General features: G+C 39.6%; 1 protein-coding gene across 2 annotated transcripts in view; it reads left to right on the forward strand.

Annotated features, from left to right (window-relative positions):
• The window catches only part of LOC101798236 (pinopsin), a 98,427-nt gene that overhangs the window by 57,261 nt on the left and 18,523 nt on the right, over window positions 1–22,643 (forward strand). The window contains exons 4-5 of one of the 2 annotated variants that reach the window (XM_038173269.2): window positions 5,883–6,012; window positions 6,153–6,952. In XM_038173269.2, the coding sequence (XP_038029197.2) occupies window positions 5,883–6,012; window positions 6,153–6,304 (282 nt within the window). In that variant the 3' untranslated portion in view covers window positions 6,305–6,952. Of the gene's footprint in view, window positions 1–5,882; window positions 6,117–6,152; window positions 6,953–22,643 lie in introns of those variants that run through there. The other variant, XM_072031444.1, reaches the window with a different exon arrangement.

Here is a 22,643-nt window from a genome sequence, read left to right on the forward strand (position 1 = left end):
ATGTTAAATTGCCTGCTGCTTTTTCATCTGCAAAACTGTAATTTTTATGTAGCTGTATTTTGCTTGAGGCCTTCCAGCACGTATAAAAGGAACTTTTAAAGGTAACATCTTTTAAAGGTAGGCTGCAAAGCTGAAAAGACAATGAAACAAAAAGTGTGTAGATAAATGTAGTATATGCTTTTGAAAACAAAACTCCAGGGCCACTTCTACAGAGTAGTCTAAACCTTGTTGAAATCCTCTTGCATCTTGTGTGTTATTAATGTATTCCAGAATTACCAGGGTGATACCACAATGTGTTGGTTTGACCTTGGCTGGTCACCAAGTGCCTAGCCATCCATTTGTTCACTCCTGCTCCTCAGCAGGACAGGGGCAGAGAGTAAGATGAAAAAACTTGTGGGTCAAGATAAGGACAAGGACCAATTACCATGACAAGCAAAACAGATTCAACTTGAAGAAAATGAATTTAATTTATTGCCAGTTAATTACAGAGTAGGATAGTGATAAATAAAAACAAAATTAAAAATACTTTCCCCTTTTCCTTATTCCCAGACTCATCTTCTCTCCTGATCCTTTTACCTCCTTCCCCCGAGAGGTGCAGGGGAATGGGAAATGGGGGCTGCATTCAGTGCATGTTTCATCTCTGCCATTCCTTCATCCACACTTCCTTCCCCTTCCCATGGATCCCTTCCACAGAATGATGTCTTTCACGGACTGCTCCAACTTAGGTCCTTCCCATGGGCTGCAGTTCTCCAAGAACTGTTCCATCATATGTCTGTACTACAGGGTGCAGTCATTCAGGAACAGAGGTTCCCCTGTAGGCTGCAGCTCCTGCCAGACCACCTGCTCCTCTAGACAGGTGCAGATCCAATGTGGTTTCTCCAGGCCACATCCACCTGCTCCACCGGGGGCTCCTCCACCCATGGGGGGCTGCAGCATGGAGATCTGCTCCATGTGGGACCCATGGGCTGCAGGGGGACAGCCTGCTCCACCAGGGGCCTCTCCACAGGTCACAGGGGAACTGCTGCTGCCTGCCTGGTGCACCTCCTGCCCTCCTGCTGCACTGACCTTAGTGTATGTGGAGTTGTTTCTCTCGAGTTTTCTCAATCGTCTCTCCACAATTGCAAAGCAGTTTTTACCCCTTTTAAAATTTGTTATCACAGAACATCAGTGATAGGCTCAGATTTGGTCAGTGTTGGGTTCTTTTTTGGAGCCAGCTGGAACTGGCTCTGACAGGGGAGCAGCCCCTTTTCTCTTCTTACAGAGACCACCCATGAAGCCCTCTGCCCACCACCAAAGCATTTCCACATAAACCAAATTCACATAAACACCCTGAGACTCTGCTGCTTGCCTTTACACCATCAAAATAGCCATGTTTGGGCTGAAGTAGCTTAAAGAGACAGAAAAAAAATATCTTAAAGAGACACAAGAGAAGAAGAGAAAGAAGAGACAGATGCTTTGGTACTGAAAGAGCACTGAACTTTCAAGTCTCAGGTGTAAACATGTGACCAAGGCAGTATAGAATGAAACAGTTAGTAGGAGACTCATGCCCAGAACACTATGAAAAAGTAAGATTACTGACACTTGGGAAGCAGATGAGTTACCTAAATGAAATATAAAATACAGTTAACAGCTACAGCAACTCTGGGCATCAAACAAAAAAACTTAGAAAAGCATCAAATACATTTGGGATTCATCACAAGAGGTGTGATCTTATCATACTTCTCTGCTCTGGGAAGCTGGGACACCCAGGTCATTTGGGATCAAGAGAGATTACAGAAGGACATATATTACGTTCCTTCTTCACTGTTTTTGTTGTTTGTTTGTTTGTTTGCTTTTTCCTATCTGCAGTTCCATACTTTCAATCTTTTCTCTGCAACAGTGAGAATGGAAATATACTCTTGAAAATAACTATACTTTCAAAAAAAAAGTCTGAAATTCTAACTTGCTCATCCCAGGAACTGGGCGGTAAGTAAATCATATTATAAAATTATAATATGAGGAACATGAAAATTAGAATGATTGCATACCTTGGTGTAAACATGGAAGTGAAAGATTCCATGAGCATGACAGCTAACTAAATTTGCTTTCCAATGGGTTTGTCTCACAACAAATGAGTTTTTAAACTCAATTATAGAAGACTGCAGCGGAAGGTCATCTTTCATAGACCCTGGGGACACATGAACGTCCTGTTTCAGGAACAGCTGTGATCAGAGATTTCTCATTTTTAAAGATCAGAAAAGGAAAATTAGAGGAAAACAAACAAACAAACAAACAAAAACAGCAGTGCTAAAATTAAAGCTGAATTAGAGTAGATTTTCTGGTATCTAACTTGAGTTCATCTCATATTACATTTTTCTTCTTGATGAAAACATTAGCAGGGATCCTTCTTCTCTAGTGATATGTGAAGAATTCAGTATCAAAAACTCTAAGTCAACCTCCTAAGTTTCAGAACATCACTCAAATTTTAAGGAAGATATTGGAACCAACAGACAGACTTATTAAAACAGACACAGTGATGATATAGGCTTCCCTTCTTAAAGAACTGAGTTGAAGATGTAAAAATAGAAGGATGTGTAACAAAATTCTTGCGCAATCATTTCACACTTTCCTTCGCTTATTTCTCATCTGTAGTTCATCTATGCACAGAGTAAACTCTTGCAAACTCTTTAGGACAGAGGTCTTATCTGAACAAAGAAGGAAAATGTGCTGACTGGTGCTACTGCCTTTATTGAAGATCTTTATTGAGCTAGGACTTTGCATTCCTGGGTTAATAGTAAGCTTGCAACATAGCTGAAGCTAACAAGAGATCCTGTATTCTTCAGACAAAATTCCCATTAGTTACAAGAAATTTAGCTCAAGTAAGCAGTACAGGATTGGACCATTATCTATTATTAATCCTCTTGTCAAGCTAAAGTAATTATGAGATATAAGTTCTGTTCTTGAAAAAAAAAATAGTCTCGAATGTTTTCAGAACTGACAAATTTTATTTTGCAATTGATTTTTTTTTAATCCATTGGAGACTACACAGAAAAAAAAAATACTTGATAATTTTTGGTAAACTAAGTCTGTGTGCATTTTTTTACTTCCAACATGAAATTTTCTACTGAAAATTCCAGGTAGAACCAATCACTCTAGAAGACTAGAATCACAGTTAACTAAAAACAAGTGTTACCATATTGTCTTCTATATATACTTACACAGATACTATATATGTTTTATACTCATAGTCTAATACATAATTAAATAAGTTATAAAAAATACCCACATCACAAAGAGGTAGATAAAGTTTCTAGTATACATACTGTATTAACATGTGAAAGTTGCACACCTGGACACAAGAGGTGACATTAGACTCAAGTAATTAGTGGCTTCCTCTTTTTCCTTTCTCCCTTCCCTTCCCTTCCCTTCCCTTCCCTTCCCTTCCCTTCCCTTCCCTTCCCTTCCCTTCCCTTCCCTTCCCTTCCCTTCCCTTCCCTTCCCTTCCCTTCCCTTCCCTTCCCTTCCCTTCCCTTCCCTTCCCTTCCCTTCCCTTCCCTTCCCTTCCCTTCCCTTCCCTTCCCTTCCCTTCCCTTCCCTTCCCTTCCCTTCCCTTCCCTTCCCTTCCCTTCCCTTCCCTTCCCTTCCCTTCCCTTCCCTTCCCTTCCCTTCCCTTCCCTTCCCTTCCCTTCCCTTCCCTTCCCTTCCCTTCCCTTCCCTTCCCTTCCCTCCCCTCCCCTCCCCTCCCCTCCCCTCCCCTCCCCTCCCCTCCCCTCCCCTCCCCTCCCCTCCCCTCCCCTCCCCTCCCCTCCCCTCCCCTCCCCTCCCCTCCCCTCCCCTCCCCTCCCCTCCCCTCCCCTCCCCTCCCCTCCCCTCCCCTCCCCTCCCCTCCCCTCCCCTCCCCTCCCCTCCCCTCCCCTTCCCTTCCCTTCCCTTCCCTTCCCTTCCCTTCCCTTCCCTTCCCTTCCCTTCCCTTCCCTTCCCTTCCCTTCCCTTCCCTTCCCTTCCCTTCCCTTCCCTTCCCTTCCCTTCCCTTCCCTTCCCTTCCCTTCCCTTCCCTTCCCTTCCCTTCCCTTCCCTTCCCTTCCCTTCCCTTCCCTTCCCTTCCCTTCCCTTCCCTTCCTTTCCCTTCCCTTCCCTTCCCTTCCCTTCCCTTCTTCCCTTCCCTTCCCTTCCCTTCCCTTCTTCCCTTCCCTTCCCTTCCCTTCCCTTCCCTTCCCTTCCCTTCCCTTCCCTTCCCTTCCCTTCCCTTCCCTTCCCTTCCCTTCCCTTCCCTTCCCTTCCCTTCCCTTCCCTTCCCTTCCCTTCCCTTCCCTTCCCATCTTTACCTCCCCCCTCCCCCCCATTTTTTAAAGTTTGCTTGCATTTCATTTCAAGGAGCTAACTTTTTGCTTATTTTGTAGTTTGTAGTTTTACCTGCACTTAGTTCCCTTGGGTGCAGTTTATTCTCAAGAACTGCACTTTGAGGCAAAGAGACCTTAAAGTGGATATAAATAACATTTGGCTGAGTACAAGACTCGATTGATTTATTTTAAACATTTTAATACTTCCTGAAATCCTGCTGGCTCATCTGTGTTAGCTAAACACATGCTGGGGGGAAATTATGGAATTAACCATAACCTTTGGAGACTAGTCTGCTGAGGCTCTATCTAGAGATGCTGGAGAGAGACTGGAACCAAAATTAACCTCCTTGAAGAGTTTGTCTTTCTCTGCTGGCTGCAAAGATGTTTAGGAAGACCAACCAGTGTTCAGCAGAAGTCTGCAGGGAAATGTATTTACACCAAGGGTTAAAAATAACATCTAGACATTACTTTAATGTTTAACCTCCATCTTAGTGCTCTAGACTCCAAAAGAACATGATGCATTAGTCCAGAACAGACCAAAGAAGAATATATTTTGAAGTGCGGAGAAGCTTTCAATACTTCCTCAGCAAGACTGGATGTGCCCAGCTATAACCACACTATAACTATTGGTTCATAACATTCATAATTCATAACAGCAATATGGGCTATTGTGCCATTGCATTGAACAGATCATTTGCCTATTTTTCCTGTTTACCCAGTTCCTCTCTGTTTCCCCAAAACAACACAATAACCGAACTAAGTCAATATTTGGAATGCTTTATTTATTCATTTTCAAGAGCACACAAACAAAAACAAAGAAACAAAACAAAACAAGTAAACAAAAAAAAAAAAACACTATTCTGACGGTTATCAAGAGTGAGGCTGATTTATCAAAATGGTGAACTACCCGGAACAGATAATCTATAAAGAATGAATCCTACCACTTGAAAGTTCATAAAGTCTTGTTTGGAAGGCTTCTCTAGTGTTCCACTCTTCATGTGACCATTGCCAACATTACAGTGGGCCAAAAAAGACTTTAACAACAAGCCTTGACAACATCCAAGGGCAGAGGTACTGAGCATTAGCACAGTCTTAATGTTGCTCTGCTGTTTCCACAACCCAAACAGGAAATGCTTCTGTTGGTTCTCACGTGTTTCATAATGCTTCTCCATCTCAAGCAAGTCTTGTGGACTAGAATAACTTGAGTGAAAATATTGTGCATTTATAGAGAATACCATACCTAAAGAGCAACTGGAGATGACCTACCAACTAGTAAAAACTAGATGGTAACTTCTGTTTTCGCTCCAACCTCTTCTTTGACTCTGGGTTATGCTGGCATGCAGCATGATATCTGTGGGGCTTTCCTCAGTGTCTGATGGAAACAATGAAGGTCTTCCCATTGCATTCTCTCACTTTTGGGTTCGATGTTGATTTGTTTCTGGAATTACAATGTTGATTGTCATTGCTGATCTAAAATCAAGAGTCCTGGGGTTATTAAAACAATAAAAAAAAACTGCTCAGCTTCTTAAATCCTATCTTTTTTTCCCCTTCATCTTTCACTAGGTTGGAAAAATCCACAAGAACACTGCCCGCAAAAGAGAATACCATGTACTGTTCATGGTGATCACTACAGTCATCTGTTATCTCGTGTGTTGGATTCCCTATGGAGTTATAGCACTACTTGCAACATTTGGTAAGCCAGGTGTGGTGACTCCTGTTGCAAGCATCATACCTTCCATCTTAGCAAAAAGCAGCACTGTTTGCAATCCCATTATCTACATACTTATGAATAAGCAGGTAAGATATGTTATTTTAAAATTATATTTCCCTCAGGGTATGTCAGGACTTCTGTGACTACCTGTCCTGTGGATGTGTCTTTGGGAAAAGGGCATTCAGGGCTGAAAAATATCACTGGAGTCCTGAGATGGAAATGTCAACACATTATGTTGCTAAATAGCAAGAACAGATATACATCTGCTTACTGAAATTGCTCATGTTCTTCTGAGGACTTGCTGTGTGTTAATTTGCATGCTGTAGTGCTGCCAAATGTAATGGAATCTATTTACAAAAGAAGAATATTGGGGGATGTAGATGGAAGAAAAGAGGGACAAGAAGAGGAAAGGATTTCATGACATTGAAAACAATCTGAAGGAGAAGATCTGTTGCAAACACTTAACCATTTTTCTCGACAGATCCACTTGAAAACAAAAGGTCATTTCAATTAAGTTTTTATGCACTTCTACATTTCTTTCTGTTAAATTCCCACTTCATCTATATGCCAAAATAGGGAACAATTTTATTTTCTCTTGAGGGGCAAGGCCAATTCTAACATTTCTAAAATGCCTAGATCTAGCTGAGGTGCCTTATTCCTGTAAATGGCATTTTCTGTACAGAAAAGTGAACTTCTTAAAATTTCTGCATTGACTACTCTGACTCTGAAGTTTGATAAGGGCAGATTTGGAAGTTTTAAAAGTGTTTTCCAGTAAAGTATTTGGAAAATACACGTAGGTTATGAAAACACTTTAAACACTTTATCTTTTTGATTACATTAGTGTGCTAAACATTGATATGAATTTCCTGTTCTCACTGTGTCCATTGCTATTGCATAGCAAATAAATCCTTTTTTTTTTTTTTTTTTTTGCCTGGTGCATGCTGGAGCCTAATCTTAGTATTTATCAACAGCTGTTATATTATTTTGAAGCCTAGAAAAAGGAAACATTGAACATAAAAGCCAAATATATTCTAATTTAGCCAGTGTCTGAGATTATTCTTCATCTACCCTAAATTATTAAACAAGGAATTAATATGCTCCTGAAGACTGAGGGAAAAATCCCAGATAAGACATGAAAGTTCCCTGAAATCAGAAGGAAACAATATTTTTGGCCTCCCCAGTGCTAGGACTTCTTTTCCAAAGTCTAGTTTAAGCTGACATTGGAAATACAAAGAGCTCCAGAAAGTGCTAATACTGAAACAAAATACTAACTTTTTCTCCTTTCCCTTACATGTTACAGTTATTATGGAAACTTCTCAAGAGCAGCATCTGTCTTGCTTCTTTGTCCTCTGAGCACTTAGGTCCTTAACTTTCATGAGATCATCTGGCCATGCTATGGCCACTAGGGCAAGCTATAACAAAGAAGGCAAATACATTTTGGCATTGTATTCACACACAGAGCACATCCCAGACAACAGGGTTACAGAAGCTGAGGTAAAGATATGGATCTTAAAACAGGTGAACTCAGTGTAGAGCCTTGGGTGCCTCCATATGTCTCAAGAACAGAATCACAAGCACAATTACCAGTGGTGACAACCTGGCAGCCACAGATATAAACACAACAAAAGAAGGCTGTTTTTATATTCTCCAACTGCTCCAGGCGGTTATTGAGAACTCTGTATTCTGCAGCATCAAAGGCTTACGAGATAGTCACACTGCTGTGGGTGTGCTGAGACAGAGAGGAAAGGTTCACTGTTGGGAAAAACTTGATTAGCAAGAATAAAGCCAGGATGCTTGCACATCACAGGAATGTAGCAAGCTGTCCAAAATCACTCTTTCCCTGCAGTAGCTGTTTCTTTCAGATAAAAAGAAGAAAATTGTGAATACTTAACTTGTTTCTCAATATGAGGCTGACATTTGATCCAATTTATCATCTCTTATAAAGGAAGAACAATGCTGGATGATCTGTCTACAGGGGGAGAATTCCATTTGGACCATTTTGAGACAAGGCAGGCAATTTCTTAGCAGCAGGAGCTGAAAAGACTTTGTAACAATTCAGGAGCACCCTGGCAGGGAACTGCAAACAGTTTCTTAAATATCTCTTCTTAGTCTTCAGTCATATGCAAGACCGAAGTATTAAGCTTCTCTCTTTGAACTTTGAGAATAATTCTTCTGTTTCCCGCTACCTGCTGTTCTGCAGTTGCCATCATTTAACAAAAAATGCAAAGGAACAGAGTAGTTGAATAAGTCTTGAAGGGTAGATCATTAGTTGCCAGCTGGTAGTCACTGTATGATTTTTTATTATTTTTATTTTTAATATAGCTAGCTTCCTTATTGTTGCAGAAATCAAGACAAGATCATTCCTGAAAAGGAGCTTTGTCAGATTAGGGGTAAATACTCTCATTGTAATAAAACCAAAATAATAGTTCTCAGTTCTCATTTGTTTTGCCATTATTTATTAGCAGTAAAATAACTATTTTTACCTGAAACTGAGGAATGGTCTTCACTCACAAGAGGTGAAACACATCCATCCATCTGTTCACCTTCCTTTCAGACCAGGAAAAAAAAGTTAAACACCTTTGTCCTAGGTATGAAATGCATTCACAGCACGTCAGCTACTTAGTAGCTTTCCTCATTCCTTTCTGTAAATTTAACACTTCAGGAAAAGTTCTCTTCCCAGCACTTATCCTCTCTGAGCTTCATGTTTTGCTGAGAATTGTCATAGGAGGCTGGAGCATCCCAAAAGAAAAATTATCTAGCCTGTATTTTTCATGGTCATGTCTTGGATACAATATGCCAACGGTAGGCTATTTACTCATGCATGTTGTAAATACACCGAGAACATATGGCTTAATCTCTAGGTCTCTGTGCATAAGCTAACCTTTTTGCTTTGGGACCTGCTCTGAAGGTTGCAAAACAGCACTGGTTGACTGCAGCCACAGTGTTAGCTTCCATCTGTCATAAAGCAATTTGGAGTATCGTGGAATTGCCACCCTCTGAGCCTGCCTTAAAAGTCATCCTGCAGAACACACCTTTAAATTAACTCTTGAACATGTTTTGAGTCACTTTCATGGTCCAGAAACCCCAGGGGGTTCAAAAAAAAAAAAAAAAAAAAAAAAAAGTTTAATCTTTGTTGGTTCCTTCTGCACTGACCTGAGGTGATAAAATAGCTGGGGTGAATTTCTTTCCAGTGGCGGGGACTCCCTCATGCAGGACCACATGGCTTATGCTACTGACTGTTTGCTACTCCTCTCCAGGAGCACAGAAAGGGCATAGTTTCAGCTGGACCATTGCTGGTCTAAAAACATCATTCCAGGCTTTCATTAAGCTTCACTGACAAAGCTGTAAAGCATTAAACTGCTTGAACTGCCTGAGATTGAAGTAACATCTTCAAACTTCCACCCATGCAGCTACCCCAACAAGTTATTTATGACAGCTTCAATTTCCTTCCTTCCACCATGGTGATGCAGAAACCTCTTGTTACATACAAGCAGTTGTTAAGCCTTCAACAGAGAGATACCAGCTTCCCCATAACAATGGGCTTGCTGTTGCACAGATAGGGGCATCTTGCCTTCCTGTAGTCCATAGGGCAATAGGAACTCGAAAACCCAAAAACTTTCTGATGGGTGTAACTGTACTTCAGGACATACTTCACTGAGTATGGTATCAATACAACCAGGTATCAATAGCTGGATAACACAATAGTGCAGCAGCTTTTCAGGTTAGCCTTATCTTATGTATGAGAAGTTCATTCATTTTTTATTGATATAGAAGTCTAGATACGAATAATGAGTGCTTGAGAGGGTATGGTTATGGATGAGAAGTGGGTATTGAGACTGAGTCAGTCCGCACTTGCTATTTCACATAATTTCAACATAGCATTCAGAGAAAACAGGAATTTGCTTCATTGCAACTGACAGCCAAATTTTAGACAAATGAAGCCTTATCACTTAAGGATCTCTAGAAACAATCACTTGGAAGCCTCTGATCAGTTTATATGTTACAACATTTGTTGATGTAAAATGGTCTTGCTCAGCTGTGGTTCATGGGCTTCAGAGTAATTACATGATTTCAGCAGTTATTTCCAGACATTTAGTCATTCAGGCAGTACACCTACATTTCCCTGGACTACTGAAACTCAAACCAGCACTTCTAGTACTGTTTTGCATATTACAGTTTGGAAAACAAAAAAACAAACACACACTCACACATAAATAAAAAATAACCACTCAAGCACTGTGATAATCAGTGTCCTATTTCTGGTGTCAGAAAATACCTCTGAGCAAAAGTAAGGAGGGAGAGTGTGAGGGAAGAGATGTTTTAGATGTGAATAGAAGTTACTGATTACCAGTTTGATTTCTACCCTGACTTCTTGAATTAAAATCACTACACTTATAAAAATAGAAGCAGAGCTTGTCATTTTGCCCAAGGATCTGGAGAAGTGATGCTGACAGGAATATACACACTTGTCTGAAAATAATTAATAGTGTGACCTTTCCAAAGTTATCATGATTTGGGGCTTGGTGAGGGCAAATAAATTAAAATAATGAGCGAACTAAGCTAACTGCAAATAATTCTGCCTTTTTGTTGTTGTTGTTGTTATTTGTTTCTGATGGGCAATGAGATGTGAATAATAATGTACTTAAGAGTGCTCCTCAACAAGACCTGGAGCCAGCACATGCAATTGTGCTTCTCTCTTCTCTCATGAGTGAGCACTTAGGCACATAGCCCTGTTGCTGCAATGGGGCTACTCACACACTGAATTTTCTTCAGATTTATCTTCATTGCTCATGCACATAGTGTAAAATAGCCACCTGGGCCCAAGCTGGGAGCCTCAACAGAGAGGCTATAAAGAGGTGAGGCGACAGTATTGAGACCAATGTGTGATAAGCAGGAGTTAACCCAGCAGGGAAGTGGAGTTTCCCCAGTAGGTTAGAAATGTGAGAAAAAGGAAAGGCATTTTCATATTGTTTAGCTGCATTAAGATGAGCAATAACACACCATCCAGAGAGGTGGCACTGATTCAGGTCACAAGTCAGACACCTCCCAGATGTGCTGCAGCTGCATTGGGACCTGTACCACCCCCCCACCACTCACCAAGCAGATCACTACCAGGCCAACCCCTCTTCAAATGCATTTGTGGAACTTGAAATGAGTCCTTCTTTAGTGATAAGATTTTTGCACTTTACACACAGTTTCCTAACAACCCTTTTCAGTCCATCTTGATGTGACCTTATGCACCAAGCAGGGAGAAATGCATATGCACTTTGGGAAACAGAGCTGCACATGACAGTCATAAAGAAAAATAGAAAAAAAAATAATAACCTTAACATTTCCCAGCTGGATACATAACAGCTGTATTTTCACAGTCAATTTTCATGTGGTATTGTGCAGTTTTCAGCATTTCCCACAAAAGGTAATGTTTCAGTCTTCAAACTGCAGGAATATGTGGGTAAGTTAATGGTTTTTTGTTGTCTTTTTTTTTTTTTTTTTTAAGTGCTCATTTTTCCCCTTGGAAAAATAAGATATTTTAGCTGCATGAGAACACAGTAGGACAGATCCGGAAAGATGGTACACAATAAAGAGACAATTGTGTTAAACTTCATTTTATGGACAAACTGAAACATATCTATTAAGTCCTGAAAAGAAATCCCATTTTTTTAAGTTCATGACCTTCTAGAGGTTTGAAGACTTATCATAAGATTTATTGGTATAAATTGCTATTTTTCCATTAAAATTCATGTAAGATGTTAATAAGATGTTAATAAATTATTATTATTATTATTTTTTAATCTCTTTCACTGTTTTCTGGTCTGATATTGGGTATATAAAGAAGTGGCACCACATTACCTAACAAGCAGTATTATGACTTTTTAAAGTTGAGGGGCAAAAGGAAGAGATGTCTCAAGGGCACCTTTACTGCTGTCATAAAGTACAATTGCATCTCACACAGTGAGTTCAGAATTACTTTAGGTATTTCTTTCTCAGATTATGACAAAAAGATCAGTTCAGACAAATAACCTATTTAACTTGGGTTACAAGTACATTTAGCAGTCCCAGCTAGCATCATGTTGTCCCAGGCTATACTCCTGGTGCAACTCGGCTGAATATGTTCAGCATTATCCTGCCTGTCCTGTGGACGCTTTCAGAGGGCTGGACCAACCTCAATATCACAGAGGAGTTTAGGACTTGTTTGTTCAAACCCACATGAAAAGTAGCAAGCAGGCAGCCAGGTCAAGCAAAATACTAAATAAGTATGAAAACAATTAAACACAAACAAACACAAACACAGGATAAGCATGTGTTTACTGGGCTAGTTAGTATCAGGGATGACAGTAACAGAAATGATGTCCACTTAGATCTTCCTTTCAGGAAGACTGAGAAAATGAAGGGCAATATCCCAGTTCTGGCTGGGATAGAGTTATTTTTTTATTTATTTTTTTTTTTTTCCTAGTAACTGTTATGGTGCTGTGTTTTAGATTTAGGATGAGAATAATGTTGATAACATACTGATGTTTTAATTGTTGCAGAGCAGTGCTTATACAAATCTAAGGACTGTTCAGCTTCTCATGCTGCCCTGCCAGTGAGTAGTCTGAGGGTGCACCAGAAGCTGGGAGGGAGCAGGGGACAGAGCCAGGACAGGTGACCCAAACTGGCCAAAGAGATATTCCCTACCATATGACCGCAATAAAAAGTGGAGGGAGTTGGCATGGGGGCTCTTGTTGCTCAGGGACTGGCTAGGCATTGGTCAGTTGGTATTGTGCATCACTTGTTTTTTATTACCTCACGTATTCTGTAAACCTTGATGACTAAACTATTCAGAGGCTTAAAGTTATTGTCATTTAGAATAAGTCCCTAGGCATTGTGCAGGCGAACTGCAACAGGTAAAAATTGTGATCCCTTTGGAGAACTCAAATTTTAAAATAAAAATGTAGTTGAAATCTAAACTTAAATTGTCTCATCCACCCTAGTGCATTTTCATTGAAATTAGCTCAGAAAAGAAGGAAAATTGCCTCAGCTTTCTCCTGACAACTTTGCAGGTGATACTGGTCAGTAGAAAGGGTCATAGTCTAGGAAATTGTGTTAACTGCAGTGATTGTATGAAAGGAGATTAACGTTGGTACCTGTTTGGGGGATAGCAAGGAAATACCCTTAGGAAAAGATTCAGCCTCTAAAATCACTGTCACTGTACAAAGGGAATGAAACAAAGAACTGTTTAAGAATTCAAAGAATAAGCAGGGTTACATCCCTAAGCTTTTATCTGGCACAACTAAGACTGTTTTAGCCAAATTGTTTGCACTTACCTATCATGATCAGCCTACGGTTGTGCTGGAAGTTTCAGGACATCATTTAAAATCAGCTATTTTCACACACGTCCAACTGTAATATCAAACCTGTGAGGTAGATTGAGAGTTAAATGGAGGTTTGCAGTATTCAGATAACCATAGAAGCAAGGAATATGGCATATTCACACCTAAATCAAAGGTGTTGGGATTCATACAAGCAAGGCCCCTTGGTATCCTGTTTGCTCTTGCAAGTATACACCAGCAGAAACTCAAATCAATATTTCTTTGCTGTCCTCACATGTGTGCCTGTCCTTAAGGGGCTTTCATATGGTCAACAGTTCAGTCAGTGATAAGAAAAATGCAGGAAAAAAGGATAAGTTTTAATGACCGTGATGTTTCCATCTTGCTAGTACTTCAGTGATCTACAAGTTAAGTGTAAGCACTTGGCATTATTTTTTTATTTTTTGTTTGTTTGTTTGTTTGTTTTTTCTCTGGACTGATTTCCAAATTTGGTGTGGACAGATAAGGTCCTGCAAAAGGGAACAGGATCTGTAGGTAGGCTGAACTTCTGCTGTTCTTCAAATAACATTGCCAGGTGACACTGAACAGGGAGCTTCTGTTGCAGTGCTCTCAGCTGCATCCTCAGGTCAGACTGAAGTTTAGCCCACACTAAAATTCATCTGGTGAAGGTCAAACATTAATTTAACATCAGATTTCTTTGTGTTAATTCTAATGTTTCTGCTTTTTTCTCAACATGTTCACATTTAACAAGTAGGACTCCATCTATGCTTCTATATTTGCTGCAGCCTTTATTTTCAAAGTTGTTTGCAAGCATACGTCATCTGAAAAAAAACAGAATCTGTAAGACAATGCAACCAATTATATAAGCAAAGAGTTTAGTTGCTTTATGAAGACTATCAGATTCAACAGATGAAAAAGGTTTGAAAAGATAAGTGTAAGCCTGGAGGTAATAGAAATTCTCATTTGTCTCTCTTGTTCAATCACTGAGTAATCTCTTGTGATGTAGCTGTGGCATAATACTATAATTTTATCCAGAGCAGGACATTTTGGTGTATTTCATCTGTCAGTTGATATTACTTCTCAGTGTTTTACTATGTCTACCAGGTATATCTTTGCAGTCATGTATCCAGCTAGCAATTCAAGCAACAATCATTTCAGATTAGGTGATGGAGAGAAAAAAATAAAATGAAATTTCTTAATCAGAGAATTTTTCAGCATTTATGTAGCTTTCTCTAAATACATATTTAATTAATTGATTTAATTCTCATTATCCTTGTAAAGCAGGTGAATATCATCATCCTAGTTTTGCAGCAGGAGAAATTTGAGTATCAAAGGTTAGATTACTGCTTAAACCTTATGAACTTGCATGACAAATCTAATTCAGATCTGTAGAACTCTATGATTTAATCATTGATGTCCTTCTCTGTTCAGGACAAAGTACTTACTGTACTCAAGGATGTAATGGTTTCCACAGTATTGAATATGTGACATAAAATATAGAAGCCTACTAGGTCTGTAATTCATTAGATTAAGTCCCTTTTCATTATAAACTGCACCTTTTAATCCCATTAAGAAATTTGACTATGTGAGACTGAAAACAAATTGATGTTCCTTGTTTCTTGAACTAGAAGCAATTGCAGAGCTTCATTCCTCAGGTGTCTAGTCAGCCAACTTCCAAACTAATTTTGTTTGTAGCCAGTTTATAATCCTTCATTCCTGGTTTACTCAAAAAAAACAAAACAAAAAAAAAAAAAACACGTATTCTTTGGGATGTCTTCTGTTCATACTCAGAAACAGCAGTCAGATGACTTTCTTCATACTGCTAGGTTAAATCAGTTTAGTTCTTTCAGTTTTCTCTAGTGATCAAGGCACTTCATTCTTTTGACATCAAATGTAAACACAATTAAAGATATAATTAATACTACTGTTTGCTATATCTATAGTCTCATGATACAAAATTATGTGCAGTTGATATTATGCAAATGCCAGTGACCATAAATATGCCCAGTTGCCATCACTAATATGTAGTCATAGCAAAACCAGACCTGCAAAGGTCCTGACTTTTGTTAATTGCATTCCCTTGCTCGTAGGCAATGGGCCATTCTTGTGGCATTGACTTGAAGTGGCAAAAGCAATGCTCCAGCCTTCCTCTTTTATCTCTTATTTTCTTTTATGTCTCTTTTAGCTTTCTGAAATTTTGAAAAAAAAAAAAAATCAAATAACAACAAGAACAACAAAAACAAAATTATAAACTTATTGGTAATCATGCTCGAGACTGTGTATTTCATCTGGAAAACAACTTCCTAGCAGATCACTGAATATTAGAAAAGGACCAACGCTTCAATGCATTAGAAGTTATTTCTTGTTTATGTCATCCTATTTTAACTCCCTTGATTATTGTTATCCTCTGAATTTGAATCAAAAACAAGAACTACAGCTCTACAGTGACTTCTTAAATCCCTTTACTGTGACTAAATTATGACCAGATTTTCAGAAATGGGTGTACAGTCATGGTCTGTTATATAGGGTACAACTATGTAAATTGAGTACTTTACGGATGACTTTGGTTCAGATGTAGCATTTTATTCCTTCGGGGGAAATATTACTCAGAACTTTACAACTCAGAGAGAGATAAGACTTCTGTGTGTACTGGTTTTAGACCAATATGAATATACTGAAAGAGGAATTCAAAGTTAACCAAAATGTGTATGCCTTCCTTTTCACTTTTACCATCTTCTCTCTCAGTGATCACCAATGACAAATTCAAGGGATTTCTATGCAAGTTATGAAAAAAAAAATATAAAATAATAATTAAAAAAAAAAAAGGCAGTTTTGTAACTTGTTGAGAAATTTTCCATGAAAGCATCTGCTCTGTGCAAAATGTGGTTTCTGCAAAATTTGAAGCTGTTAACTTTGCCGGCTGTATTTTCAGCTGGGAAATCTTAAGGACAAAACATTCAATTTCACGACATATTTCCTTGCCTTAGCCTCCACACATTGGTTTCTGTAACACCTATTTTCAATGAGAAGCACTGATCCTGGCAGATCAAGCTCCCTTCCCACACTGCATGTCCCATGCACAAATGATGCACAAATGCGGGAGAGTTGTGGCATAGCTAGAGAACAAAATGCAGCGAAATTAGTAGTCCGGCATGGAAATCCAGTTTATAGGAAAACAGGCAGAGTGAGTCTAAACTACGCCCTACAGGTATCTGCTTATAATTGGATACTTTGCCAGTCCAAGATCTTGTCTGGATTTTTTTATTATTTATTTTTTTAAAAGATATGTTCTATTTTTGTCCCAGATTTGGAAGAAATTTGATAAGCATTAGATTTTCTCTCACAACTAAAATTCTGATTTCTTAACCCAGTCAGTTCTGTTGTATTATTTATTATCATAGAATCATGGAATGTCCTGAGTTGGAAGGGAACCCACAAGGATCATCGAATCCAACTCCTGGCTCCACACAGGACCACCCAAAAATCAGACCATAAGTCTGAGAGTGTTGTCCAAACACTTGAATTCCAGCAGGCTCAGTGCTGTGACCACTGCCCTGGGGAGCCTGTCCCAGTGCCTGACCACCCCCTGGGTGCAGAACCTTTCCCTAACCCCCAGGCTGACCCTCCCCTGTCCCAGCTCCATGCCGTCCCCTCGGGTCCTGTCGCTGTCCGGGTCCTGTCGCTGTCCGCAGAGAGCAGAGCTCAGCACCTGCCCCTCCACTCCCCTCGTGAGGGAGCTGCAGGCTGCCATGAGGCCTCGTCGGGAGGACTCATAATAACCTGCATTTTATCCAGAGGCAATATGAAAAGTAGTGCTAAGGAATGGTGCTCTAAACTCATCTGACCACATTTAGCATGTAGATTGCTTTACTCTAGAGCAGCTAAAATGCCCACAAGCTGCTGAAGGTTTGTGTGTTCGTTTGTGTATTAGTAGAGTGTAAGACAGTGATGCAACCTCAGACAAAAAGAGCCTGAAAAATACACAATGGAAGATAGGCAATGGTATGGTGATACAAAAATAATCTTATGAAAATAAGGAATTTGGGTTTCCTTGTGTGGTGTTCTTGGTCTCAGCCTAAGTGGAGCTGCGTAAGAAACATCCTGAAGAACTACTTTCCCTAAACGTGCATTATATACAGACTACTGCTAAGGATAGAGCACTCACAAGCCAGGGCAGCAAGAAGACAATTAGGTCACAATTTTACGAGTTCTTGTTCATATGCTTTAGTGATAACAGAACTGGGACAGGTACATAGTGGTCTAAGTCCACCACAGTTAGCTGTAGTCTTTCTTTTAATTCTCGTGGGTTGATCCATAGTCCACAGGAGAAGAAATGAAAATACAAGAAGAAACCGGGTAGGCAAAAGAAACATATTGATGATGACTATATAAGCACATACATTTTTCAAATGTCAAAATAATTCTTGTTGCTATGATTTGAACTTTCAGCAAAATGAGAGTTATTTCAAAATGATCTGGAATCACTCATCACATATTACAGTAGTAATAGACCCTTCATTTCTTCTCAAGAAATAAAATGTTACTGTAGGGACTGGTAAATTTGCTGCTGCCTCTGTCAGTCAGGATCCATCAATCATACTGCAAAGCCCTAAACAATTCTGACTTACTGAAATAAGAATAGAAAATAGATACAGGGTCCATTTTGTTGCTGTTCACAGATTTTTGCCTGTTCTTGTTCCTCACACTGCTTTAGGAAACTCTTCTTTCTTAAGTTCCTTTAAGGTAGGATAAAATAATTTCATATAAGCTGTCCTTTTCATGTATAGTATGGGTTTTAGTAGCTCTACTTAAGGCCAGTGAAGAGCTAGCATGAGATAAATATTACAATCGGTCTTTTCTTCTGCAGTAATAAACCCTGTTGAAAGCATCTGGGGTTTCTTAAAGCAATGTGCAATGAAGATGCAGTAGCATTGTTAATATTGTGCTTTCATGTGCACAGACAGCCTCCTGGAAATTCAGCAGCCATGCTGGTTGCATTGAAGTATAAGTAAATGAAAGCTTCTCTTAAATTGTTTCCTCTAACAAAATAACTATCCCCAGTTTATGATCCATGAAGCTTTGGTCTCTGACTTTGTTTACTCTGTATGAGAGTGCATGTTACACAAGGATTTATCTTCAGAATACTTTTAAATGATCAGAGATTATATGAATATTATATTCATGAAAATAAGGTAATACTTCTCAGACGTTGGTATGTGCTCTTTTGTTTTTGCCTTCCCTGCTCTTCTACCATGGAATAACTTTGTTGGTATTATTTTGGCAACAGATTATTGCTTTGTTTTATTCTCATCTCTAATCTTCTTGGGTTGCTTCAGGTGCTCATTAAACTGCCTAATGGCCTGATACCTCTGTTCAGCCCCATATATTCGTAAAGTCTAAATTAAGTCCATCAGATAGCTTACAATTTCATTTGTATAGAAGAGAACAAGCACTGAAAGTTACAGGAAAATGATCCCAAACCTCCAGAGAGGGATATTGCTATGGAAGGAAAACAGTGTTGCTCAATTCAGATGGAAGCGTCAGCAAATACACCTGTCCATTCGTCTGAAAAAAACAAACTCAGAAACATACCCTAAACAGAACTTTCCCCACATTTTCCTCCTGGTTGGTAGTCCATACATCTGCCCTCTCTGCTCAGGATATATTTCATATCATCCTCCTGGCTCACACTCCTCATAGGCAGCAACACTGCTCCTAGGGGGTAAATCTCAGGTATTTTTAGTTTGCAGAAAAGGTATAGAATCATAGAATAACCAATTTGGAAAGGACTCACAAGGATCATTGAGTTCAGCTCCTGAGTCACCGAAGGACCACCCCTCCAAAAAAAAAATAAAAAAAAATAAAAAAAATCAGACCATCTGTCTGAGAGCATTGTCCAAATGCTTCTTATCTCTGGCAGGCTTGTTGTCATGACCACTTGACTGGGCAGCCTGTTCCAGTGTCCAATCACCATTTCAGTCAAATGCCTTCTCCTGATATCCAGTCTGACCCTTCTCTGTTGCAGCTTCAAGCCATTCCCTTGGGTCCTGTCACTGGTCACCAGAGAGCAGAGATCAGTGCCTGCCTCTCTGCTTCCCCTTGTGAAAAAGTTGTAGACTGCGATGAGGCTTCCTGTCAGTCTCCTCTAGGCTGAACAATCCAAGTGACTTCAGCCACTCCTCTTACATCTTCTCTTCCAGAACCTTTAGCATCTTTATTGCCCTCCTTTGGATGCTCTCTGTAGCTTTGTATCTTTCTTACACCGTGGCACCCAAAACTGCACACTATACTCAAGGTGAGGCCACACCCACACAGAGAACAGGACAATCACTTCCCTCAGCCGGCTAGTAATGATGTGCTTGATGCACCCCAGAGTAGGGTTGGCCCTCCTGGCTGCCAAATCCAGCATAAGTTCAGGGTTGACTGAGAGTTTATCATTTCTCCAGTCACAACTCTCCAGTTCAAGACAGCTGGGGTCCCAGAGCCCATCACTGGTGTGGAAGACAGAGGTGAAAAATGCATTAAATATCTCTGTTTTGTCTAAATTTCTCACCATAATATGCCAAAAATCCTTCCTACACTCACTCTCTTAATCAAGGTTGTAGGTACTTTGGCTCAGAAACTCCATCTAGTCTACAAAACATCAGAAAACCCACAAGTCAGGAACTCTTGAAGCGTGTTCATGTCATGTTTGTTTGAAATCCTATAAGAATGACTGAACTATGCATACAAGACAAAAACAAATAAATAAATAACATTAAAAAAGACTTATATCCTTACAGAACACAATCCAGAACACCCCTGACAGACCTCTTCCATTTTCCCTAGCACCTCACCAGCACAGGAGACATACCTGCTGCACATGGTGGCTATGATGCAGGTTGTAGGCAGGCCATTACATACATCAGCACTCCAGGATTGATTGTGGAAAAGGACACTGTTTGGAAGGTGGGCCAGCAAGATATTTTAATCAGGAAGTGCAGTCACAACCAGAAAACTGTCTGGGAGCAAAGTAATTAACAGCAGCTGACACAGCCTGGAGTCAGCACAGGTAGCAATTTTTCCCTCTGGCTGCTCCCATAAAATCAAGGCAGATGTGATGTCTATTCCCTGTCCTCATGAACCCTTCAGGGTTTTTGGAGTCTTCTCACAAGTATATAAGGAGCTGTGGCTACAGCAATTATCCCTTATCTGTCAGCACCCTGTAAGCAAGAGGGTATTTAATTCGCATATGTCTGTGTACAAAAACAGGTTACCAGAGGAAATGGGTTTTATTTCACTTATCATAGAGACAAGTGTAAGCACATGGAGGAGGTTGTTCAGAGTGCAACAATGTGATCCCATAACTCTGCTGACACTAGTCTTTTCTGAGTTTAATTCATGGGAGTTGAGTTTACAAAGAAGCTAAGCCACAGCAGAAGTCAATTACTGTTCATAACTCTACCTTAGATGCTCATTTTGCAATCACATCCCACCACACTAAACCTGGCAGCAGCAAGAGCAACAGTTGAGTTGGGTTCTTCCTTAAATGTGCAGCAAAAAATAAGAAAGCAAGCAGCCAAAACCAAGTGAACATTAGGAAAAAAAAAAAAAAAAAAAAAAAAAAAAAAAAAAAAAAAGTGGAAGTTCTACATGCATTTCCAACTGGCAATACTACTACCAGAGTACTTTTTTTTTTTTTTTTTTTTTTTTTTTTAATGTTTCTCTCTCCTTCCTTGGTGTACTTCTTCATTACTTGTTTCTCTCACTTCCTTCCCTTGGCTGCCTTTCCTCACTTGTATAATTTTTAAGAATCCAGCAGTTGAATCAGCTATAGTTCCCCCCACAATTTATCACAATTTACTTTTTAGTTCTCGTGACTATTCTGGTTCTGGGAAAAATTAAAAAAAAATTGCTGCATAACAATTAATTCCCTGACATTTTAATGCATCCAGTTAGCACTTCCATCAAACTTAATAGGTATTTACTTGAACATTAGTATAATTTTAGCAAAAAGGAAGAGGACATTTACTTCTACTTGCCTTGGGTAGCAAGGCATGAAGCTTGGGCTCAGGCTATACTTCCACAAAAGTGCAGTAATTGCTTTTAAGTACACTATCTGGAGTAACTTACCACTGTAAGAAAGTGGAATTTATTACAAATAAAGAAACGTACATGAATTGAATAGACATCAATAGGTTTCAATGTGCAGCGGATAAATTCATGCTATTCCAATGAAATAAACAAATTATCTACCAGATACCCTGAAAAAATCAAGATGCTAGAAGGGCAAGTTCAGCCATGCCACTAGTGTTAGTGGACTGTTCATATGGCTATTCATACCAATTGAAGAAGTAGTCCCACAGTAACTCACTGCTTAATCATTGCTGCAGGTGCAGTTTCCTGCAGAAAGTGGAGGGTGTGATTACAGGAAAAGACTGGCTCCTCCACAGCTTGTCTAGCTGTTCAACAGGTTCATGCTGCAGTCAAGACAGCAAGCTGGAGCAATCATCCTCCGAGATGTGTTTTCAGCCAGATGACTACTAGCAAGCTGACAATAAACAGAACAAAATGACTGTATGAAGCTCTACCTGTCAGAGAACCATGACCCCTTGAGCTGCTCAAGTGAAACACAGCTGAAAGACATCCTTTATCTTTTTATTTCTAAGAATATTTCTAAGAATAAACAGATAAAGGGTGACTCCTTCATTGTTCGGAAAGGAGCAGTCTGATTTTGGGAATGAAACCTGAAAATCAGTTGCCTCTGAGGTTCCTTGAGATACTATCAGAAAAATAGTGTCACACCTCCTCTATAGTTATCACTGCTAAAGACTAGGGAGAAGAGTAAGATATTCTCTGTACCCAACCCAATATAGTTCATAGGTTTTCACCTGCTAGTGATGTACTAGTCTGTATGCATGTGGGACATGCTGTGAGACAAGAATGTCTTCTCCCATGTCATAAACAATTAAGTTTAATAAGCATTTTATCATATGCAAGACAGCGATTTTTTTTTTCTGTATGTAAAAAAGGCACAGAGTAAAAGCAAAGCTGAAGGATTTGAAAAGCATTAATTAGTTGCTTCTTCCATGCATCCCAGTATTCAGTTTCCCCTAGTGTAGCTCATTGTTCTGAGTTTTCTGAGAGGTGTTACTTGCAAATCATGACATATAGTAATTATCCCCTCCATGTTGCCTGCCAGGAGGTGGTGTAATACAAAGGATGAGCTGCATGATTACTGGCTGCCAGGAGTTTACATGATGGCAATCAAATGCTTAATGTTCTACTGATGTGCAACTAACTCTGTTGTAGGCATGTACTCATTGT

The sequence above is a fragment of the Anas platyrhynchos genome, chromosome 1 (assembly GCF_047663525.1).
Source record: "Anas platyrhynchos isolate ZD024472 breed Pekin duck chromosome 1, IASCAAS_PekinDuck_T2T, whole genome shotgun sequence".
Taxonomy (NCBI): domain Eukaryota; kingdom Metazoa; phylum Chordata; class Aves; order Anseriformes; family Anatidae; genus Anas; species Anas platyrhynchos.